The sequence below is a fragment of the Aptenodytes patagonicus genome, chromosome 10 (assembly GCF_965638725.1).
Source record: "Aptenodytes patagonicus chromosome 10, bAptPat1.pri.cur, whole genome shotgun sequence".
Lineage (NCBI taxonomy): Eukaryota > Metazoa > Chordata > Aves > Sphenisciformes > Spheniscidae > Aptenodytes > Aptenodytes patagonicus.
The window spans coordinates 13,226,168-13,244,739 of record NC_134958.1 but is presented as its reverse complement, the minus strand read 5'-3'; the positions used below and the strand labels follow the sequence as shown (position 1 = coordinate 13,244,739).

Below are 18,572 nucleotides of genomic sequence, written 5' to 3'. Positions count from 1 at the left end.
TCCAGCAGCAGGAGGGTGGAAGGATGCAGCGTGCTGGACCCTGCTTGCCGGCACCCAGCCAGTCTCATAAATGGTTGGCAGCCGGCAGAGCAGCAAACCCATTTCTATTGAAATGAGCTTGTTACTACTAATTTTTACTGGCTTCCCGGTTGATTCATAAAGTTTTGTTGGTTTTTTTTTGTTCGGTTGGGTTTTTTGCAGATCTCAGAAAGCAATTCCTGAGACACTTGGGGAAAAACAAGCCCTGGCCTCCCCACGAAGGGCTGCTCCTGCACCCTGGCACAGGCGTCTACGTCCCCCTCAAAACTACGGCATCTTGTTTTCAGGGCTTCATAAAATCTTATTAGAAAGAGTTCTCTAGTTTTGAACAGGCCAAAATCAAAACCTCATGGATTCAGTTTTACCATTATCAGCCCCATGGCAGAAACAGCTCGAGACTTCAATGGCAGCTGCAGACACACATTTTATAGGGATGGTTTGGGTCCGAGACATTAAACTCACTGCTTTCACATCTGCTCCCTCTCTCCACAGCTGGATGCACCAAGTTGTTGCACTAGACAAAACCAACGAGATCTTATCTTGGAGCCTGAGCTTTTTCAAGTACCAGCAACTATTAGCTGCGAGACTCAGCACAGCTTTGCTCACTGATCTCAACGCCTGCATGGACAAGAGCTCCTATTTTTGAATGGGCAAGGACAGCCAAAGTGATACACCCTGCAAACACCCGAAGGGCCACAATAGTTTTACTCCATCAAAAACCCCAACACAGACTTTACAACGCAACACACATGCACTTAGCACTGAGATGGGCCCCTGGACATGAGCTGAGACCACCATCAGCCAAGTCAAGCCCAGGAGGAGGCTGCTACGAGAACAAGCCCATGCAGTGTCGCCTCCCCCAGCATCATTTATGTCTGTGTGGTATTTCAAAGTGTCTTTAACACTTTAGTATGGCACTTCCCATATGCTTTGCTTATTGCTTAGACTTAGTGTAAAGACCTTTCCCTACACATTTGTTTCCCTTTTCGAAGTGTTGGACCCTAAAGAAACCTGCAGCACTGAGCACAAGGCAAGGGGCTACTCAGTGTAATTCCACAGTTCCCTTTATGCAAAAAGTCGGGCTATGCCACGGCTTCTCTGGATCTTAAGAAGAAGAATGGGAAAAAAAAATACGTATAGCTCATTTTCACATACGGCTCACTTTAAGGCTCAAAGAGCAACAAATATAAAAGCCCAGCAAGAGTTCAGGGCATAATAACTGTGTGTGCTACAGAGCTCAGGGGAAGATGCAACAGTGCTCCCAAAGGCATTGCTGGGGACCAGCGACACCAACGTCATTTATTCAGAAGTGAGGAAAAACAGAGCCAGTCACCACTGTCCGTGTTTGCCTTCCCTGCTGCCGGTGTGGGACGGGGCAGGCAGGGATGCTCCAAGATCCCACAGCCTTTCTGCACAGGGAGACGAATCAACTGCCTCATTCTTCCAAGTGGACAAACTTGCATTTTGCTGGCACAGGATCTCACAAACGGACTGTTGTCTGAGCGCAGCGCCAGGCGCTCGCCCCCAGAATAGGCCATGCTTTGTAACAGCCAGGAAAAAAAAAAAGGAAAGAAAGGAAAGGAAAGTGATGTGCTCTGGACAGCACATCCATCCCACCAGGACGCTCCGGGGACAGGTGGAATAAACCGCAGCATTATCATCACCCAACAACCAGACACCCAAGTGTTACACCTCTGTGCAGGTATCTATGGGGCTTTTTTGCAAACCTTTCAGTCAATTTTTTTTTTCTTTATTAAATAGACAACAGTGGTTTGCATCACTATGTGTGAAAGCATAAAGCAGCTGGCATTTTTTTAAAAGTCTTTAACATTCTTTGGCTCCTCGAATGGAAAAATCTTAGCAAATGAGACCTTAATAAATGGAAAGAACTGAAAAATAGCCTTTCTGCTGGCGCATTTCACTCCTGCTAACGGAATACATAGATAAAACCAACACAGTTGTGTCTCAAACCCTTCCGCTGTGCTGCTGCTGCTGCGAGAAATCCTGCCCAGGTATCCCCGGCATGGTCCTCCTTGCATCAGGAGATGCCCCTGCAACAGGATGAAGCCACCAACTCCTCCTCTGGGCTCTAAACACAGCCAACGTGAGGAAAGGGCAGCCTGAATCTCCTCAGCCACTAAAGAGCACTGAGGAGGAGGAACATCTCCAAACCCATAAAACCCGAACGCAGGCGGAGGAAGGGGAGGGCAGCAACCAGCACAGCTCTTCAAAGCCCAGGCAGGGAGATGGCCAACCTACAGTGGGTCCAGCTGAGCTTCAGTGTCCAGCTGGGAGAGCAAACGTGACACGAGGGCACTTGCATGAATTGCCATTCAGGGAGGGAAGGAGGGCTTTGGTCCAGGGTTTGCTCTGGGAACCGCGCTTAGAGCAGGACGGGGAGGGCTGGGGGATGCTGCAGGGCAGGACCACACGGGCTCCACTGCAAGGGGCCCTTGTACCATCAGGAAAGGCCTCCCACTCCCCCAGGAACAGAAAACTGCTGCGAAGAAAAATACAAATTCTCTACTGACCCCTCTCTCTTGCACTGTTGGGAATTTCACTTTTTGGCAGGTTTTGTACATGGGCTTTTATAACCTGGAATGCAAAGTGCTGAGTGCACAGAGAAGCATCGCAGCCCGTCTATTCTCAGCCAAAGTTTGCAGCCCCGTGGAGAGGTAGGTACAGGTTTTATTGTATACGGGAATTCAGGTCTGGTCATCAGAACTAATTCTTAGGCATTAAAAAAAAAAAAGAAAAAAAAAGTGTGTTTGTTTACCACCAGCTAAACAAGGAGCCCTTATCATGGCTGGATCTCTGCACCACACTATTTTAGGGTGGCTGGCTGGGCTGGCCTGGCTGTGATGGGGTGCTGCTGCTCTATGGGGACACCTGAGAGCAGCTGACTGCACCCCGATGTGGGGGAACGATGCACTAGAGCACCATGGCATCACCACTGCGAGACAGCGTTAGAAGGCAGCAGCACATGCCATGGGCACGACACTGGATGATGACGCTGGATGATGATGCTGGATGGATGCAGCTCAGCACCTGGCCACAGCTCAGCATCCCTGTGCTGCCACCCAAAATGAGACACAATCCTGAACCCCAGTATGGGCTCAACCCCAGTGCCCTGTCCACTGGCAATGGGGGTGTTGAAACAACCACACAGCACCACTGGGGAAGCAAACCACTGTCACCGGCACAAGCTGCCTGCCTGGAAACAGCTGAAAAAAGGCTGATGAAGATGATGCTCGGGCAGGAATAGGGCTTTGGTTTTAATTGCATTTATATCCTCTGATGCTGCTGGTATTCTCCCATAACCAAAGCCAGGGATGACAAACCAAAGGGATGCTCAGCTTCTCACCAAAGGAAAAGCACCTCCAGGAAGCGGGCAGCAGGGCAGCAACATGCTCCAGCGCTTCAACGCTGGAGACCATTTAATCCCTGCTCCAGCCCCAGGAGCTGCAAAGGTCATTAAAAGTCAGCATTTAGCAACTCTGGAAGAGGTCAGCCAAGACAGGCATTTCCATGCAAAATGTTTTTGTTCTTACAAAAAAAAACCCAACAACAAAACAAACAGGAATTCAACAGTTCTCAGCATCTGAAGCCTGGACCCCAGCACTGGCAGTGCATTGCACAACTTCTCACCAACCTCCCCTCTCCGAGGGCTCAGTCCCCGTAGCAATGCTTTCTTCCAGGCTAACCACCCAGTTTCAGGGGGAATCAAGCAAGGGAAAGGCATAAAACAGGAGCGAGAGCGAGTACAGCCCGCTGCTGGACAAGCACGATCCAAATCTGATGCCCCGTGAGCAAGGTGGGACCTTGACGAGCCAACGTCCCTTCTCATCCTCATTCCCCGCTGCACTGGCTTTGCTTTGTACTGCTGAACCACTTGATTTCCATGCAGGACAGGGAGGCAGCACGCTCCTCTCCTCCGTCCCAGAGTCTACGGCATGGCAGGACACATGGTAGCGCTAGGCAGGGCTGGAAATCACAGCAGCAGCGTGCCTAATCCCCTCCGATCCCAAGCACTTTGGAAGGACAAAGAGCTGAGTCTCCTTTGCCAGTAAATTGAACCTGCAGTTCCAGGGGCTCGAGGCACTTCAAAGCCTGCAGCAGCCCGGCCAGCAGCAGTAAAGGGATGTACTTTTCGGCTGTTGAGCAGCAAAGTAAAATCCACACAAATAAGCAGTGTTCCAGAAAACCAGGCTTAACCGTCAGCAGCTCCGAACGACAGGGGATGTTTTTCCTGAAGGTGGGTTTTTTTTTCCTTCCCCCTCCTTTCCAGTTTGTCTTAGGGTATTTTTTTTTAATTTCTTACTAAAACACGTCTCAAGCTCCCACACCACACAGCCCTTTCGGGTCTGAGCATCCTCCAGAGGTAAAATGCTGAGTTAGGTATTGGAGTCCAGGAAAGGAGGTGCCTTTGATGAATAGCAAATCTACAGACTTCAATCGTTTCGGTGAGCGCCACAGATTTAATAAGTTATTTCCGTGGAAAACCTTAGTAACTCAGTTATGAATCAAGCCTATAAACACCTCTCACTCATCAAAGTGCCACAAAAAAAAAAAATCTATTACTGTAACTGTGAATACAAGCCTCTCTCTACAGGTCCCTATAAGAAGCCAAAATTCCTTCTTCAAAACATTCACCATTTTCAAAGGTCATAAATACACTATGTCCAGTATTCAGCAAATCCATTTAAAAAGCAAAACACAGATACAGAGAAAAAGTAAAGTTCAAACAAAGATGTACCGTCAGATATGCACTGTTTAAAAGACACAACCCGAGTTACATCAAAAGAACTTTTACTACCTAGAAAGCCATATCCAACTCCTAATAGGGCGCAAGAATGTAATGTTTTGGCTACAAAGATTAAACTAATTTACTTTTAAGTAACTTGCTTACTTCCTGATGTTTCTTTTTTTAAGTGTGATGCTTAGGTGCTTGGAGAAGTGAGGGATGTGATTATTCTGTGATTCAAGGCCAAACATCATAACTACTCAATGAACCATAGACGAAAACATATTTTATCTGGGTGTTGTACTTACTCCAAGAACTTCTAGGCTGAAAACATCCCGGCTAGCTGCGAAAAGCCATCCCAGTTCCAGGTAAAGGGAGGGAGAGAAAGGGCAACTCTCCTTCTCTGCAGAAACATACTGAGAAATTCAGTGTGTTCCCTACAACGAAATGGTGTTGGCAGATACTCCCCAAATACTGCCCGTGGTACATTCATTTTAGGGCATCCTGCCTGGCTCCAATGCAGCAAATTCTCCTTCAGAGCTGGGGAGCTGTGTGTACACACACAAATGCAGAGGTATCAGCTGCAAAGCAGCTTTAATCCCTGCATTAGGCACGGGGCCAAATATTGATAAGACCAACCTTCTTCCACCCCTTGTGCAACAGGCGGTCTGTGTTACTCCAGACAAATGATCCTAAGGCTCTAGCAGCCAGTTTTGCTTTTTCCACCCCCTTCTTCTGGACTAGGGACAGCTCTAATAGTCCGTATTTTTCTAAGTGCCGTCTGTGTTGGAGGGTTAAAGCAGTAGTATCAGCCATCATAATAATCAAAGAGGAAAGATATTCTTGCACATGAACCAATGCAAGAAATGGATGGCGACAGGGGAGATTTTGGCTCGATTCACAGCTCTGCTACAGCTGCACCAACTACCCTGGGAAAATCACTGACTCCCTGGCTCCTCGCAGGGAAGAACACATAGGAAGAAGGGAGTCCACCACTGTTTCATCAGTTCAGACGAAGAACATCACCAGAGCTGTCTCAACTAAAGATGCTCCGTGGGGCAGGCAGGTCCTTGGGACGCAGCAGCCCAGGTTGAACGCAGGATGCTGTGGGAGCTCCCTCCTGTCCTCCCCACTCAGCACCATCAATGCGCTGGAGAACAGCACTGCTCTTGCAAAGCATTTGTACAAGAACAGAGGAACATTTCTCCATCTCCCAGTCTAGAAAATACTGTCTTCCAGGAGGGAAGGTATTTTTGTAGGCTGGTGATGATGCCCTCTCGCTGCACGGGATGCAAAGCCTCAGAACAACCTTTATTTCCCTCCTCGGGAGACCTTCAGCACAAACCATCTCTTTTCCTATCTCCAGCAAATTCCCCAGCGGTCCCTCACCCTTCAGGAAATTAATTTCCCCTCCTCACGTTACTAACCTGGCTCAGCTCCGAATTAATTTCAAGACCTAAAGGCTTGTATTGCAAGCTCATAACCCGTAGGATATTTTTATGAACAGGTGTTGCTTGCTTTAGAAACCCTTCTACAGCTGCACAGCCACTGCCAAAATTTCATCCTCCTTCCAGAGGCCCGTGCTCCGGACAGATGGGGTCACTGGCACCTCTCCTGCTCCTCCAGACGGGACGTTGGGTACAGGTGGCAACATGAAGGTATGTTGTCACCCAAGTGTGGTCATCCACCAGCTCTACAAGAGCAAGCTCCTGCAGAGCTCAATGCTACAGCTGTTGGGTTTGGTGGCCCAACATGAGTTGCCCTGCAGGGTAGGGTTTTAATGGAGAAACACCTGCGTGCAGGGAGTATCTTCCCCAGCCTTGATCTAAAGTGCTTTTTCTTCAATTGGTAAGTAAGGGTGTATCTGCTCAGTCTCAATGCTCTGGACATCTTCAGCTGCGTATTAACAACCCAAGAGGAGTACTCACTGCTGGGTTACATTGCTCGTGGATGAAGCACTGCCATCAACAGGCTTTGGATACAACGAGGAGCCTACCTGGCTACAGAATCAATGATTGCTTCCCTTTCCCTTCTGTTCCAAAGAAAAAAAAATGTTTGAACTCCAGGAGCTGCCACCTGAGCCACCCACTGTGGCAAGCACAAACGTAATGCAAAAAAACCCACAGCCCTCCTGTAAACCTACAGGCTCCAGTGGATTTATCATGAACCCAGAAAGACATTTGTTGTAGAATAAAACACACCTGCATCTCTCTGAAAGGGACAGGCGCTAAAAGCCCAGGGATGCCATCTCCGAGAGCTTCCTCACCTTCCCTTTCAGGGATTAATTCCGTGATTCACCCCGTAAGTTTGCAAAGTTGCCTTTGATGTCAACCCCAGGCAGGGCCAGAAGCTGCACGTGAACAAACCCAAAGCAAAGCAAAGGTAGGTTATTGGTTTGGAGTTCTCCCAACCATTGGGAAGGATGCTGCTGCATGGTCACGCTCTCCAATGGGTATTCCAACATTCACGGCCGTCCACGGCCACGTGGGGAAAACCTTCACACCGAGCAAAGAATTCCTCTCTGAAGCACACTGGAAAATAGATGCACTTTATTTCCCATCGGCAAACTAAAACTATGGAGGAAAAATGTTTAATATAAAAACATCTGACAAAGCACCTCCAGGATGTATTTTTTTGCATCAAAGAAGTAGCTCTTGGCAACAGGCTCACTCCTCCGACAAGAAAAGTTTTTAGCCAAACCCTGATTGTTATAGACTGCGCAGGGCAAGACACGCCAGCAAACTTAAAGCTAAATATGAAAGAAAAAGGAAACCAAAACCATTACTGGCCCAAATAAACATCTGTCTGTGATTAAACTGGATGCACAGATATGTTCTGCCTTTTTTTTTTTTTTAAATGGATTTATATTTCTGCAGTAGGACAGGGGGAAGAAAGGACGAAAAGGCTCCACAGTGCTGCTGGGTCAGACCCATCCTGCAGCCCCCAGCCCATGGTGCTGCCAGCCCGAGCCAGCACCCACGCTCAGAGCTGCAGTGGGAGCCCAGCACCAAGACACGCCAAAGCCAGAGGGTATCATCAGAACACTGCAAAACCAACATTTCACCCGCTGAAGAAATTGCCACCCTATTAAGGAGAAAAATATCTTTTTTTTTTTTTTCTATTAACAGGTAATTTCACAATCTCTCCCCCAATCTGGAAAGGGCAATGTTTGCCCAGTTTCCACACATATCCCGCCTTACATATTTATAGGCTTTTTTTTTTCCTACTACTAACACACAGGATCTTCATAAATTTCCTTGTTAGCATAAATCCTTGCAGTCTGTTATTTCTGGGGGGAGAAGAACAGAGACGTTCACTTTCTCCACTCAGTGGGTCTTAAAATATGCTTCCTTAAGTTCATCCTAAATATTGCTGGAAGCAAAAAAAACCCTCCAACTCTCACTTTGGAGCTGTGGCATTGCTTCAGCAGGGCTGAATCATCAGCCGGGATGGATGGGCATGCTCCTGCCTTCCTCCTCCCTTCGGGGGTACAGGGACCCTGCTTCCCAAGTCCAACACCTCCAGTTCCAGCACCGCCCTGCAAGCAACTTCTCCACCTTCCCAGGCCTTGGAAAAAAACCCCAAAATGATTTAAATAAGCTCCAGCCCATTCAGTCTCTCTTTGTTTCTCCTCTCTCTGTTAATTCACATTTATCCTCCACCAACTTTGGAGGGGCTAACACAGAGTAAGTCACTGGGCAGAGCTCGTCTGTACATGGAGCCCGTCATCTTCTAGGCTTCAGCAGAGCTGCTCGGAGCAGACTCACACGTGTGCTTCCATTTTCAGGTACGGCTCCCCACCGCTCCACAGTGCCGAGAGGAATTAATCACTCCTCCAACAAACCACCAACTCACAATTTCTTCTTTCGGATGCACATTCCCAGCTACAAATGGGTTCACCAGAGCTGAAACTCTTGAAGAGTTTTAGCACACAGGAAGTGAATTGATTTCAAAGTCTAAAAAAAAAAATCATTAATTTTTGGAAAATCTAAAGCAGCATCTTGCCTGGTTCCTTGCTGCTGGTGCAGCCCCTCTCGCCAGCCCCTGCTGTCCCCACTCTCCTCCTGCCCTTCTCCCATTCCCAGTTCTCACTTCTCCTCTGGTAGCACTTATTTCTCCTCTTCTCTCTGCTCGGGTGCATTACCGAGCACCAAGCCGCTCTCATTTCTCCTATCTGAATCCGCCCAGTGCTGAGCATCCCCTAACTCCAGGCACCGGCTCAGCCGGTCCGTGGCAGGAGGACCAGGTGCAGGATGTGGTCCTCCAGCGCACTGCAGAACTAAAGGGAGGCGGGTTGCACATGGACACCCGTGCTCGGCAAGGAGCCCTTTCTCTCTGGAAAACCCTGCCACACACAGGGCTGAGCCTCGCAGGCAACATCGGTTCACAAAGCCATTTCCATATGAACAATGAAACTTTCTGCGCAAACACTGGTATGACTCCCGATTAAGCGAGGAGTAACGAGCAGGCATGTAGGGACACATGAGACAGGCTCTAGTGATGAGTGGCTCATTTTGAGGAAAAATAGCTATCATAAGAGCTTGGCACTGACTGCTGCAGGCATAGTCGTCGTTAAGTATCTTCAATGGGGACACCCAGCCAGTGTGGGACCACTGCACGGTGGCTGGGGACTTTGCTGTGAGGCGGCAGTGAGTTGCACCCATCACTACTTGTCTGCTCCTACAGCTAATGACCCATCCTTATTTATTATTGCTCCAAAGGAAACCGATGCCCTGACATTTCTGCACTCTCTAGATGGAGAAGCTGCTCCAGACCTGCAGCGGCCACGAGCGATGGTCACATCAGCGTGGAGTCCTACGGAGACTCCCAAGCAGCAACACCACCTTTTACCCTCCTACCTCCTACCCTTCCCCTCCTGCACAGTCCTTAGGACCTCCAGAATTTAATGCCACCACTAACGAGAACTCTGGTTGCTACTCGTAGGAATTCATGGGGCTTTTTTAGCCGGAAAGACAGACTGACGCAGTGTGCTGTGCAAGGGGAGCGCTGAGGAGCAGGGCTATTTCATGGACTTGTAAGAGAGGCTCCTTCACAGGGAAGGTGAGAGAGAGCCCTGTGGGATTTAGGGGGAGGCAGGGAAACCCAAAGCCCGTGGCCCACAACATCTGCTCCAGCACGTCCCCACCGTACTGAACCAGTTCCCGCAGCAGCAGCGCAGCTCTCTACAAGCCTGGCAAGTCTAACGGGTACAGCAGCTTCTTGGCATGTGGTAGAGGAGCCAAGTCTGAGGGGAAGGGGAAAAAAAGAAAAATTACTACAAATGTTCCACCAATTATGAGTCACGGGGCTGAGCTTTTGTTTCTGCCTTGCTGGATTTTGCCCTTTCCCTGGTATTCCCCCAGCTCCATCTGGGGGAGCCGTGGGGACGCCAACACCGGCCAAGGCTCTGCCGGCACCCGGGGGACAGGCACAACCCTGGCCAGGGGAACCACCTGGGCTCAAAATACAACTCCCAAAACAGCAGGTCTTCTTCACCTCTGCTCCCCAGGCATACATGGCTGCAGAAATAAATCTAATGCGGAAAAGACGGAGCCCCTCTTCGTACTCCCACAAGCCTGAATGTGACACTGCTTGAACTCAGAAGATGGAACTTCAGGATCAAACACCTCCAAGTACCTTTTCCCACCAACTCAGATCTTCCCAAGCCATTGTACCTCACTGAGAAATCAGGAGCATCCCCAATCTGAGGGAACTGCTGTGGCTGGACACTGATCCTTGGACAGACAGCTTCATTTCATGACCCAAATGCTTTGAACCTCAGATGAAGAGGACCCTGGGGTATTATCCATCGATCTAGCTCATGACGCAGAAGGTCGCATCCACACAACTATTCACAACTTGTGCTTCCAGTTAGCATTGACTGTTACTCCGAATTTTATAGTGACCCTGCTAGTTCATTGAAGACTCTTTCCTATTTTTAAGAGCAGTATTATAGCCATGAAAAGGTCTACTTCAAAAAGAGGGTTTGTTGGGTTTTTTTAAGTTTATACATATGACAGAGATGATCTTTTGACTTCAAGCTAAAACTTCCCGTTTAGAAGTTCATCAGGTAAACGAGTAACCATAGAATGGTTCTCTTTGTTATCCAAAATTGAATTTTGTGGTTTTAGTAGGAAAAGCCTTTTTGATGATCAAAGCTGAAGCAATAAATAGTAGTGGCTTGATGCTAGATCCAAAATGTACTTATTTTTGGAACGGGAGTTAAACACAGATTGAGCTCCTTCGGTACACACAAGAAAAGGCAGGGAAGACCACATGCTTTGTGTATCATTTACACAGGCCTACATTTCAAGCAGACCTATTAAATAAGTTGAAATGGAGAATAAACAAACTGAAATATGGCAGATAGACTAGAGTCTAAGTGGTTTTTTTCCTTTTACTTCCCCGTGATGACAAGTATGGGTTAACTTCAGTGAAGCTCTTACCCTCTTTCAGCAATCATGAGCACTGGGGAAAAATAAATCATACAGCCCCAGACTCTTATTAAAAGTTACACCATTGGAAGCTACACAAGGGGAGAGGAGGTATCCGATTTCAGTACAATCTCAGTCACATGTTATCATTATATTGTTCAAGTAAAAGTTAAAATCTCTCTTCTATTCCAGAAAATCCACCAGATGTCCCATAAAGGACTCAGCTGTGAGAGAAGCTAAACCATTACATCCTTAGGAACCCCGGTTTTCAAACTCGGCTGCTATAATTAATGGCAATTATCAAGTTACAATAAAAGCCACGGGCATGGGGAGCTTTACAGACTTGTATCCAGCCTGAGGAATGTTTGTTAGGAATTGCAAACACATATTTATTATAGCACAACCCTGAACGATCCAACTCCTGGCTATCAATTGCTCCCCTGCTATGGACACTTGGCAGCACAACAAAAGCAAGGCGGGCCGGTACGCGGGATTCGGCACGCGGCAGCACCGCGGCAAAACCGACTGCGGCAGGAGAACCTTAAAGGAGAAGGGAAAATCCCTGGAGGGAAACGCGCCACCATGCCATGCCACTGCGGTGCTGTGCTGTTAAAATGCTCTTTAAAGTGCTGCAGAGTCAGGATGGGCTTAAACATCCCAAGGAAGTTGCAGGTCTCACCAAACCGGCCGTAAATTCTTGCAGACAGAGAACAAGAAGAGAAAAGCCGCAGCTAACGGAACAGTACCCCGAAGGTCCCCTTCACCACCATCAACTTACAGCATCCCCCAGAGAGAGCGGCAAACCCCATCCACGCGCTCAGCAATCCGGCAACTCAGCACCAAGGTGCCCAAGTCCTACCCCACTGCAAAGCCCAGCCCAACCGCTGAAGGAGCTACTTGGGGCTTCACCAGGATGAAGGTTTGTCTATCTTCATCTTAGCTCTCAGACCATTAACCAGGTCATTTCTTACATAGAAATTAAACCTGGTCTTACAGACAGGCCCCCCCATGCAGTCAGCCCCCAGCCTGGGACAGGACACCAGAGGGGAAGAACATGAAACGATCACCGCAGCCAGAGCCCAACACCAAGCAAATGAAAGCCCCAACTCTCTACCCGCCTGCAGGTAAAACCACCCCAGGCCCTACAGAGCACCATTAAATGAATGAAAGGCTGCAGGGGTGGAGCAGAGCAAAAACCAGGACCTAATTAAGCAAAACTTTGTTCAGGAGCTTCAATGGCATCGTAGCTGGGAGCTCTGCTCATGAAAGCAGGGTTTGCAGTGTAGGGCCAGGACCCAACAGGTAACGCAAGCTGGATGGTCTCAGCAAGAACTACCACAAAGCAGCATCGTTTGAAATGGCCTCACCATTCCTGCCATGAAAATGGTGATGGCATACAGCCCAGCCCCACACCAGCCCACGACCCCGGGGCTCAAGCGAGATCTAGGCGGCTTCCACGGGGGACATGCGCAGCTCCGTGGCCACCTCCCAGATGTCCCCACTTGTCCCAGCATGCTCATCGGACAAACAGCATCTTATATCAACCCACAGAACGCAAACGTCTCTGAACAATCAACTCAAACAGCTGCTCTTTTTTTTCCTTCTTTTCACACCGAGAATATAAACCAACAGCAGCACCACAACCCCCATCTCCTCCTGCTGTCCCACCCCAGCCACGAGTTCCCCGGCGCAGACCATGCATGCAGGAAGGTGCAAACATCTGCCAACCTGAGAAGTCTCCGGGCATGCCGTTGGGCGAGTTTGTAGCCTCTGTTTCAGTGTAAGACAACGTGGAATCTGATAGATCTGAGGGGGGGGGAGGGGGGGAAGGAAAAAAAGAAGCATTTTTAGTCCTCCTGCATTTACAAGCGCTACGTGAGCACCTGTGGCTCTTTTGCATCCCGTCACCAGCCCACCTCTCCCTGAGAGAAACTCTCCACCAGGCCAGAAAGCAGCGATTAACTTTGTACCTCTACCATGCAAATGCAAAGTTTGAATTGCTTCGACCACAAAAATAACTGCAGTTAAGTTGATCAAACAAGTAGGAACTTGGTGCTTACTGGATAAAGTTACATTAAGCCTCTAAACAATTCATAGTTACTATACTTAATTATCACCATTAAAATTCTTGAAGCTGTTTATTCTTGCTTCCTTCCTTCCTTCCTCTTTGCTGAAGCGAAGGAAACTTTGTTTTAACAAGTTAAGAGTCTTTGTTATTCTCTCTTGCTTACACCCCTCTAATTAAGTGCTCAACTGTTTGCTCACAGATTAACTATTATTTTTCCAATCAAACAAGCCAGTGAAGCAAATTTCAGTCCCTGACTGTTGTTTTAATAAAGTCACGTGTCACACACTATCATCTCTCCCTGCAGCACAAGCAGTTTCTAAAGGGAATTAACTTGGAAGGGGGAGCGTGGGGAGGGACAACTCCTTTTTTTTCCCTCCATACCTAACAAAACAAAACAAAACAAAAAAGAAAAAACCCATGATGGGCAAATTTTGCTTTGCAGGACGCTCTGATCACTGCCCCATGTCACAGAACGGCTGCAGGGATGAAGGAGCCGGTCCCTCCGACAGGCGTGCACGCACTGGGTGCATGAGCAGCCGCATTGCAAGCAGGTCGCAGGCAAGCTCCCAGGCCTGGCAGGGCAGGGACCTTTGGCACCGGGCAGCTCCCGCCTTCCCCCAAGGCTGGGTGGGACAGGCAGGCATGCTGCCCCGCTCCTATCGCCCTGGCAAACCCTGCCTGTCTCCCTTGCCACCTCCCTGTCCCTGCCTGATGGGGAGCGAAAGCAGCTCGCCTCGCCTTGGTCATTATCCCCTCTGTAAATCAGAGCCACTGACTATGCGACCAAGGCAGAAATCCCACACTCCCAACGTGGCCACAGTTGCACCAACCCTGGCAAGAAACCCAAGAGGGACGTGGGATTCCTCCCTTCCCTCCCGCATCTTTGCTTCCCGTTTACTTGAGCGAGAAGCGGGCGCTGAGAAAGGACGGTCAGGATGCAGCAATGCCAATTCAAAACATCTCCAAGCCAACGTGCACCACGCAGGACCAGGCGCCAAGGCTGTGTTGTGCCAGGCTCTCCAGCAGCCTTCGCTTCACGCCCAGCCTACCCACCCAAGCTGCTTTCACTAGCTTTTTTTTAAAAAGCTTTTATAATTCATCAGGAAAAGTGAAAGGCCATTCAGAAATTATACAGTGATGAGTTTCAAAGAGTTTACGTCTCATTTTAATAAGGAGAGGAAGAGTAATAGCCGGTTCCTCCACGGCGCTGCGCAGCCAGGGCTTTATGGAAATGGCACCCAGGAGCTCCGACTCCCCTTCCACTCCGTCATCCCGCAGATTACACACGCAGACAAAACATGGCGTCTGGTAACCTTTCATTACGCCTTCATTAAAAATAGCGCTTCATATTATTTTGGAAAACATGCATGTGTCTACACAGTAATTTGGTATGATAAACTGACATCCATTTACTTCTTAAAACCCGTCAGCTGATGCTTGCTCAGAAATAATGAGCAGCCATAAAATCCTGACTTGTTGGCTTTTGCCTGACACGCCATGTAGGGATGTCTTAGAACCAACACCAGGACTGCACCATGAAAGAGCTGCCGGGAGATCAAAGGAGAGAAAACACATACCCAGTGGCTTTTGCTCATCATTAGGAGACAGCCGAGAGTAGGGAGGTGGTGGAGATTCTGGAAAAACAAAACTTCATGTTAGTGCTTCGGTTTATCAATGAAACCCTCGCGCTTTCTCTTTCAGGGTAGGAACTCTTCCAAGGTTATAAACACCCAATGGAAGAAAACCCACTTGGAAACAACTCGAGACCAAGAGTCTTCCAAACCTTTGAAGAATGGGGGTTCCACCTTGACCTTTCAAAGTGGGCTTTACTACTGAAAATGCTGCAGTTCTCCCCTACACCCCGTCCTGTATCCCTGCCTCGGCACCCACAACCTGAAGCACACAAAATGGCACATTGCTCCCAAAGAATGATGCTTTCATCATCTGTGCTGGGAGACAACCCTCCAACCATGGCTCAAACACACATGGACCTAACAAGAGCTCCCCGAACACATTACAAGGACTGAAAAAGGGTGTCGGGTGATGAAAAGACATTCCTCTCTTGGCACATGAAGCCTGATACCAGGCTGGCTTCAGTCAACAAAGCACCAAAGTAACTTTGGTCCATCCCTACAAACCCCATGGCACATGAGCGGCTCAGCAGCAGAGGCCTCCCATGATCCTGCTGAGCCTCTCCTGCCCCGCTCACCCTGACCTCCATTCAGCAAAGCTCCCAAGCACACACTCGGCTTTAAGCAGCAGCACATCGGCGGTCATGCGCTTAAAGTTAAGCAAGTCCTCAGAAGTGCTTTGCTGAATCAGGTCATCTAACTGGCTCTTGCTGTCCTTCTGAGAGCCAAGACCGTGCAAAAGGCTGATGAAGGTCCTCCATCAACTTCGTGCACTGACTACAAGGTTTTTTTTCCTTCTGAACTATGGCAGTGATGTGTTTCTTGAATTATAACTTGCTAAAATTGAGGAGTGTGCAGCTGGCTGGGCTATATCATGGCACCGACAATGAGCAGACACTGACCTCAGTGAGAAATTGTACTGAAAAGTCAATGGCATCACATTGACCCCAGACTACTGAAACAAGGGTGTGCTCCTGAGTTCCCACACGGATCCGAAAGCAAGGCACTCAGTCCAACAACTGCAGCTCAGCTTGGGTTAGTTCATTAGGAACAACCTCAGCATCCCCCATGTGATGGCTCTGGGATGGCCTGTGGTCATTTACTGCTTCTGAGAAAAGGTTCCTCATCTCCCCTAACCGAGCAAGCTGCCCAGCAGCAAGATGCTCTTCTCACAGGGCGCTTAACAGTCTCAAAATAAAAAATAATGGAGCCAATGCCCCAATCTAGATTTAACGGCCCGACCTGTGCCGCGCACAGGGGGCTGGTCCCACGCTAGCGCCCAGGCCTCCTGCCACAGGGGACTTCTTCGAAGCACTGTGGCGTTTTCACACCGCTCAGCTACGTCACCCCACAGTAAGCTGGATGACAAACATGAACATGCACCGAGAGCGGACGGTCTCTGCAGGGAGCCATGCAAACACCTGTGGAAAAGGGCATCAAGGCCTTTCCCGGGCTCCCGCCACCATCCCCCAGCACCCGGTCGGAGTGGGTGGGTCCCTGGCACAGTCACCCACTATCAAAATGATAAGGAGCCACTCGATAAAAGCTCTCCTCTCTACTGCTCCCTGCACAGGGCTTGCAGCCATACGCCGCTGAGAAAACAACTACCGCTGCAGGAAAGCAACCGGGAAACTTTGCCCGTTTCTAAAATAAATGCACAGTTCCTACAAATGCACATCTACTCCAACCGAAGCAAAAAAGCTGCTTCCAGCCTCTAGCGATCTTCGGGGGAAGCACGCCCAGCATAGAACTTTCTTTCAAAGAAGCGATGCAAAGCAAGGCAGGATCCCGGATTGCAAAATAAATTAAAAAAATCAAAGCTCTTGCCAAGAAAGGGACGGTCAGCAGGAGGTTGGTGTCCTCCAGGATCCCTCTGCCCACGGTAAAAAAAGTAAGAAAAGCCCGAGAAATGCATGAGCTCCAGCTCCCCCCGCTTCCACGCGGGTTCGGCGTTCCCTCGTGGCCAGGGCATCCCCCGCAGCCCCCTCCCGGCCGCGGCCCCGGTGCGCCCGGCGGGGCCCTGCGGCTTTAAGCCGGCGGCGGTAATTGCCCGGCTCCCCGGCCGCTCCGATAAACAGCGAGCCAGGCTGGCGCCAGCAGTATGCAAACTGCGTATTATCGCCCCTTCTGCACCTAAATAGCAGGGGGACCTCCGCGGGAAGGGGCCGGGGGGGGGGGGAACAAGAAATAAAGGGCTTTTTAAGCACAACTGGGAACCGCTCTCGGCTGGGGAGCGGGGGATGCCAGCCCGGGGGACCCCGGGCCAGGCGCATCCCGGCCGAGCATCCCCGCCGCTGCGCGGGGCCGGGCCAGGGCTGCCCACGAGGGTTCAAATAAGCCGCGGAAGGGGCCGGAAGCCCCAAACCGGGGGGGAAAGACCCCGACCCCCCCCCCCCTCCCGCCCCCGCTCCTCACCTGGCCCACAGAGGCGGCTGAAGTGGTAGGGGTTGCAGCAGACGGTGGGTCCGTCGGCGACGCCGAAGCTCTGGCACTCGCAGAGGGGCTTCAGCTCGGCGGGGTGCTGCAGGTCGGGCCAGCGGAAGAGTTTTCCCAGGAGCAGATGAGGGGGCGCCGCCTGGCCCCCCAGGCGCACCTCGGTGCGGGCCACCAGCACGCAGCCGCTGGGCATGCCCCCGCGGGACTCCACCGCCTCCAGCAGGCTGTCCAGCGAGCGCTCCTTCAGCCGCTTCAGCAGCGAGTAGGTGACGGCCTTCAGCTCCTGCTCCAGCAGCAGCAGCCGCGACCGCGCCTCCCGGCCCCGCCGCTCCGGGGAGCCGCCGTCGGTCGCGCCGTCGGGGCTGGAGGGGGCGACGGCGGCGGCGGGGGGCTGGGGGCCGCCCGACTCCCGCTCCTTGAAGAGGCAGCAGGTCACCGTCCGGCTGTCGCTCTCCTGCTCCCGCCGCGGGCTCGCCCCCTCGGCGCCCTCCCGCCGCGGCGGGGCGCGGAGCCGGGCCCCGCGCCGCTCCGCCATGGGGTCCCCGCGGGGCGCCGCCTCGCCCGCCGCCCCGCCGCGCCGCTCCTCCGCCTCCCGCAGCAGGCTGCGCGCTACCGCGCGGATCTCCGCCGAGGGGTTTTTCTCCGGGGTCTTGCAGCTACCGGTGGCTCCGAGGTCGTGGCCGCTCCTGGCGCTCCCATCTCCGCCGTCCCTGTCCGGAATGACGCGGCTCCTCCAAAGTCGCCGCACCAGCCCTGAGCGTTTGGACCTGAACATACGACACGCGGGCGGCCGGGGGTCGCGTCGCTCTCCGCCGCTACCCCCCCCCCTCCTCCGCGGGGCTCCTCGCTCCGCCGCCGGCTTTATCTCATCTCAGACCCGCCGCCCTCGCGGGCTGCCCGGAGCACCCGGCGCGGCGGTCTGTTTCCCCGCGGCCCTGCCCAGCGAATCGCCGACGGCCCGCGGCGGGGCCGCACCATGGGGGAGGCGGCGGGGAGGGAGCGCGGCGCGGGCATAGACGGCGCCGCGGGGGCTGCGCCGACGCCCGCGGCGGTGCGGGGCCGCTCCCGTGGCGACGCTGGGGTTCGGGCGCGCCGCGCCGTGCCCTACATCGGCTGCCAACGCGCGGCCAGGCGGGGAGCGGCGGGGGCGCGGGACGGGGCCGGGGAGAGCCCGGGGCAGCGCTCGGCTGCGCCCCTCGGCGGCTCCACCATACAACGGG

At 51.4% G+C, this 18,572-nt stretch overlaps 1 protein-coding gene across 1 annotated transcript in view; it reads right to left on the bottom strand.

Moving 5' to 3' along the window:
* The window catches only part of SMAD6 (SMAD family member 6), a 44,556-nt gene extending 26,216 nt beyond the window's left edge, over positions 1-18,340 (bottom strand). Inside the window, exons 1-3 of the mRNA XM_076348100.1 lie at positions 17,332-18,340; positions 14,863-14,919; positions 12,946-13,023 (exon numbers count right to left, since the gene is read on the bottom strand). Of these exons, the coding sequence (XP_076204215.1) occupies positions 12,946-13,023; positions 14,863-14,919; positions 17,332-18,127 (931 nt within the window). The 5' untranslated portion in view covers positions 18,128-18,340. The remainder of the gene's footprint in view (positions 1-12,945; positions 13,024-14,862; positions 14,920-17,331) is intronic.
* Between the last annotated feature and the right edge of the window lie 232 nt (positions 18,341-18,572).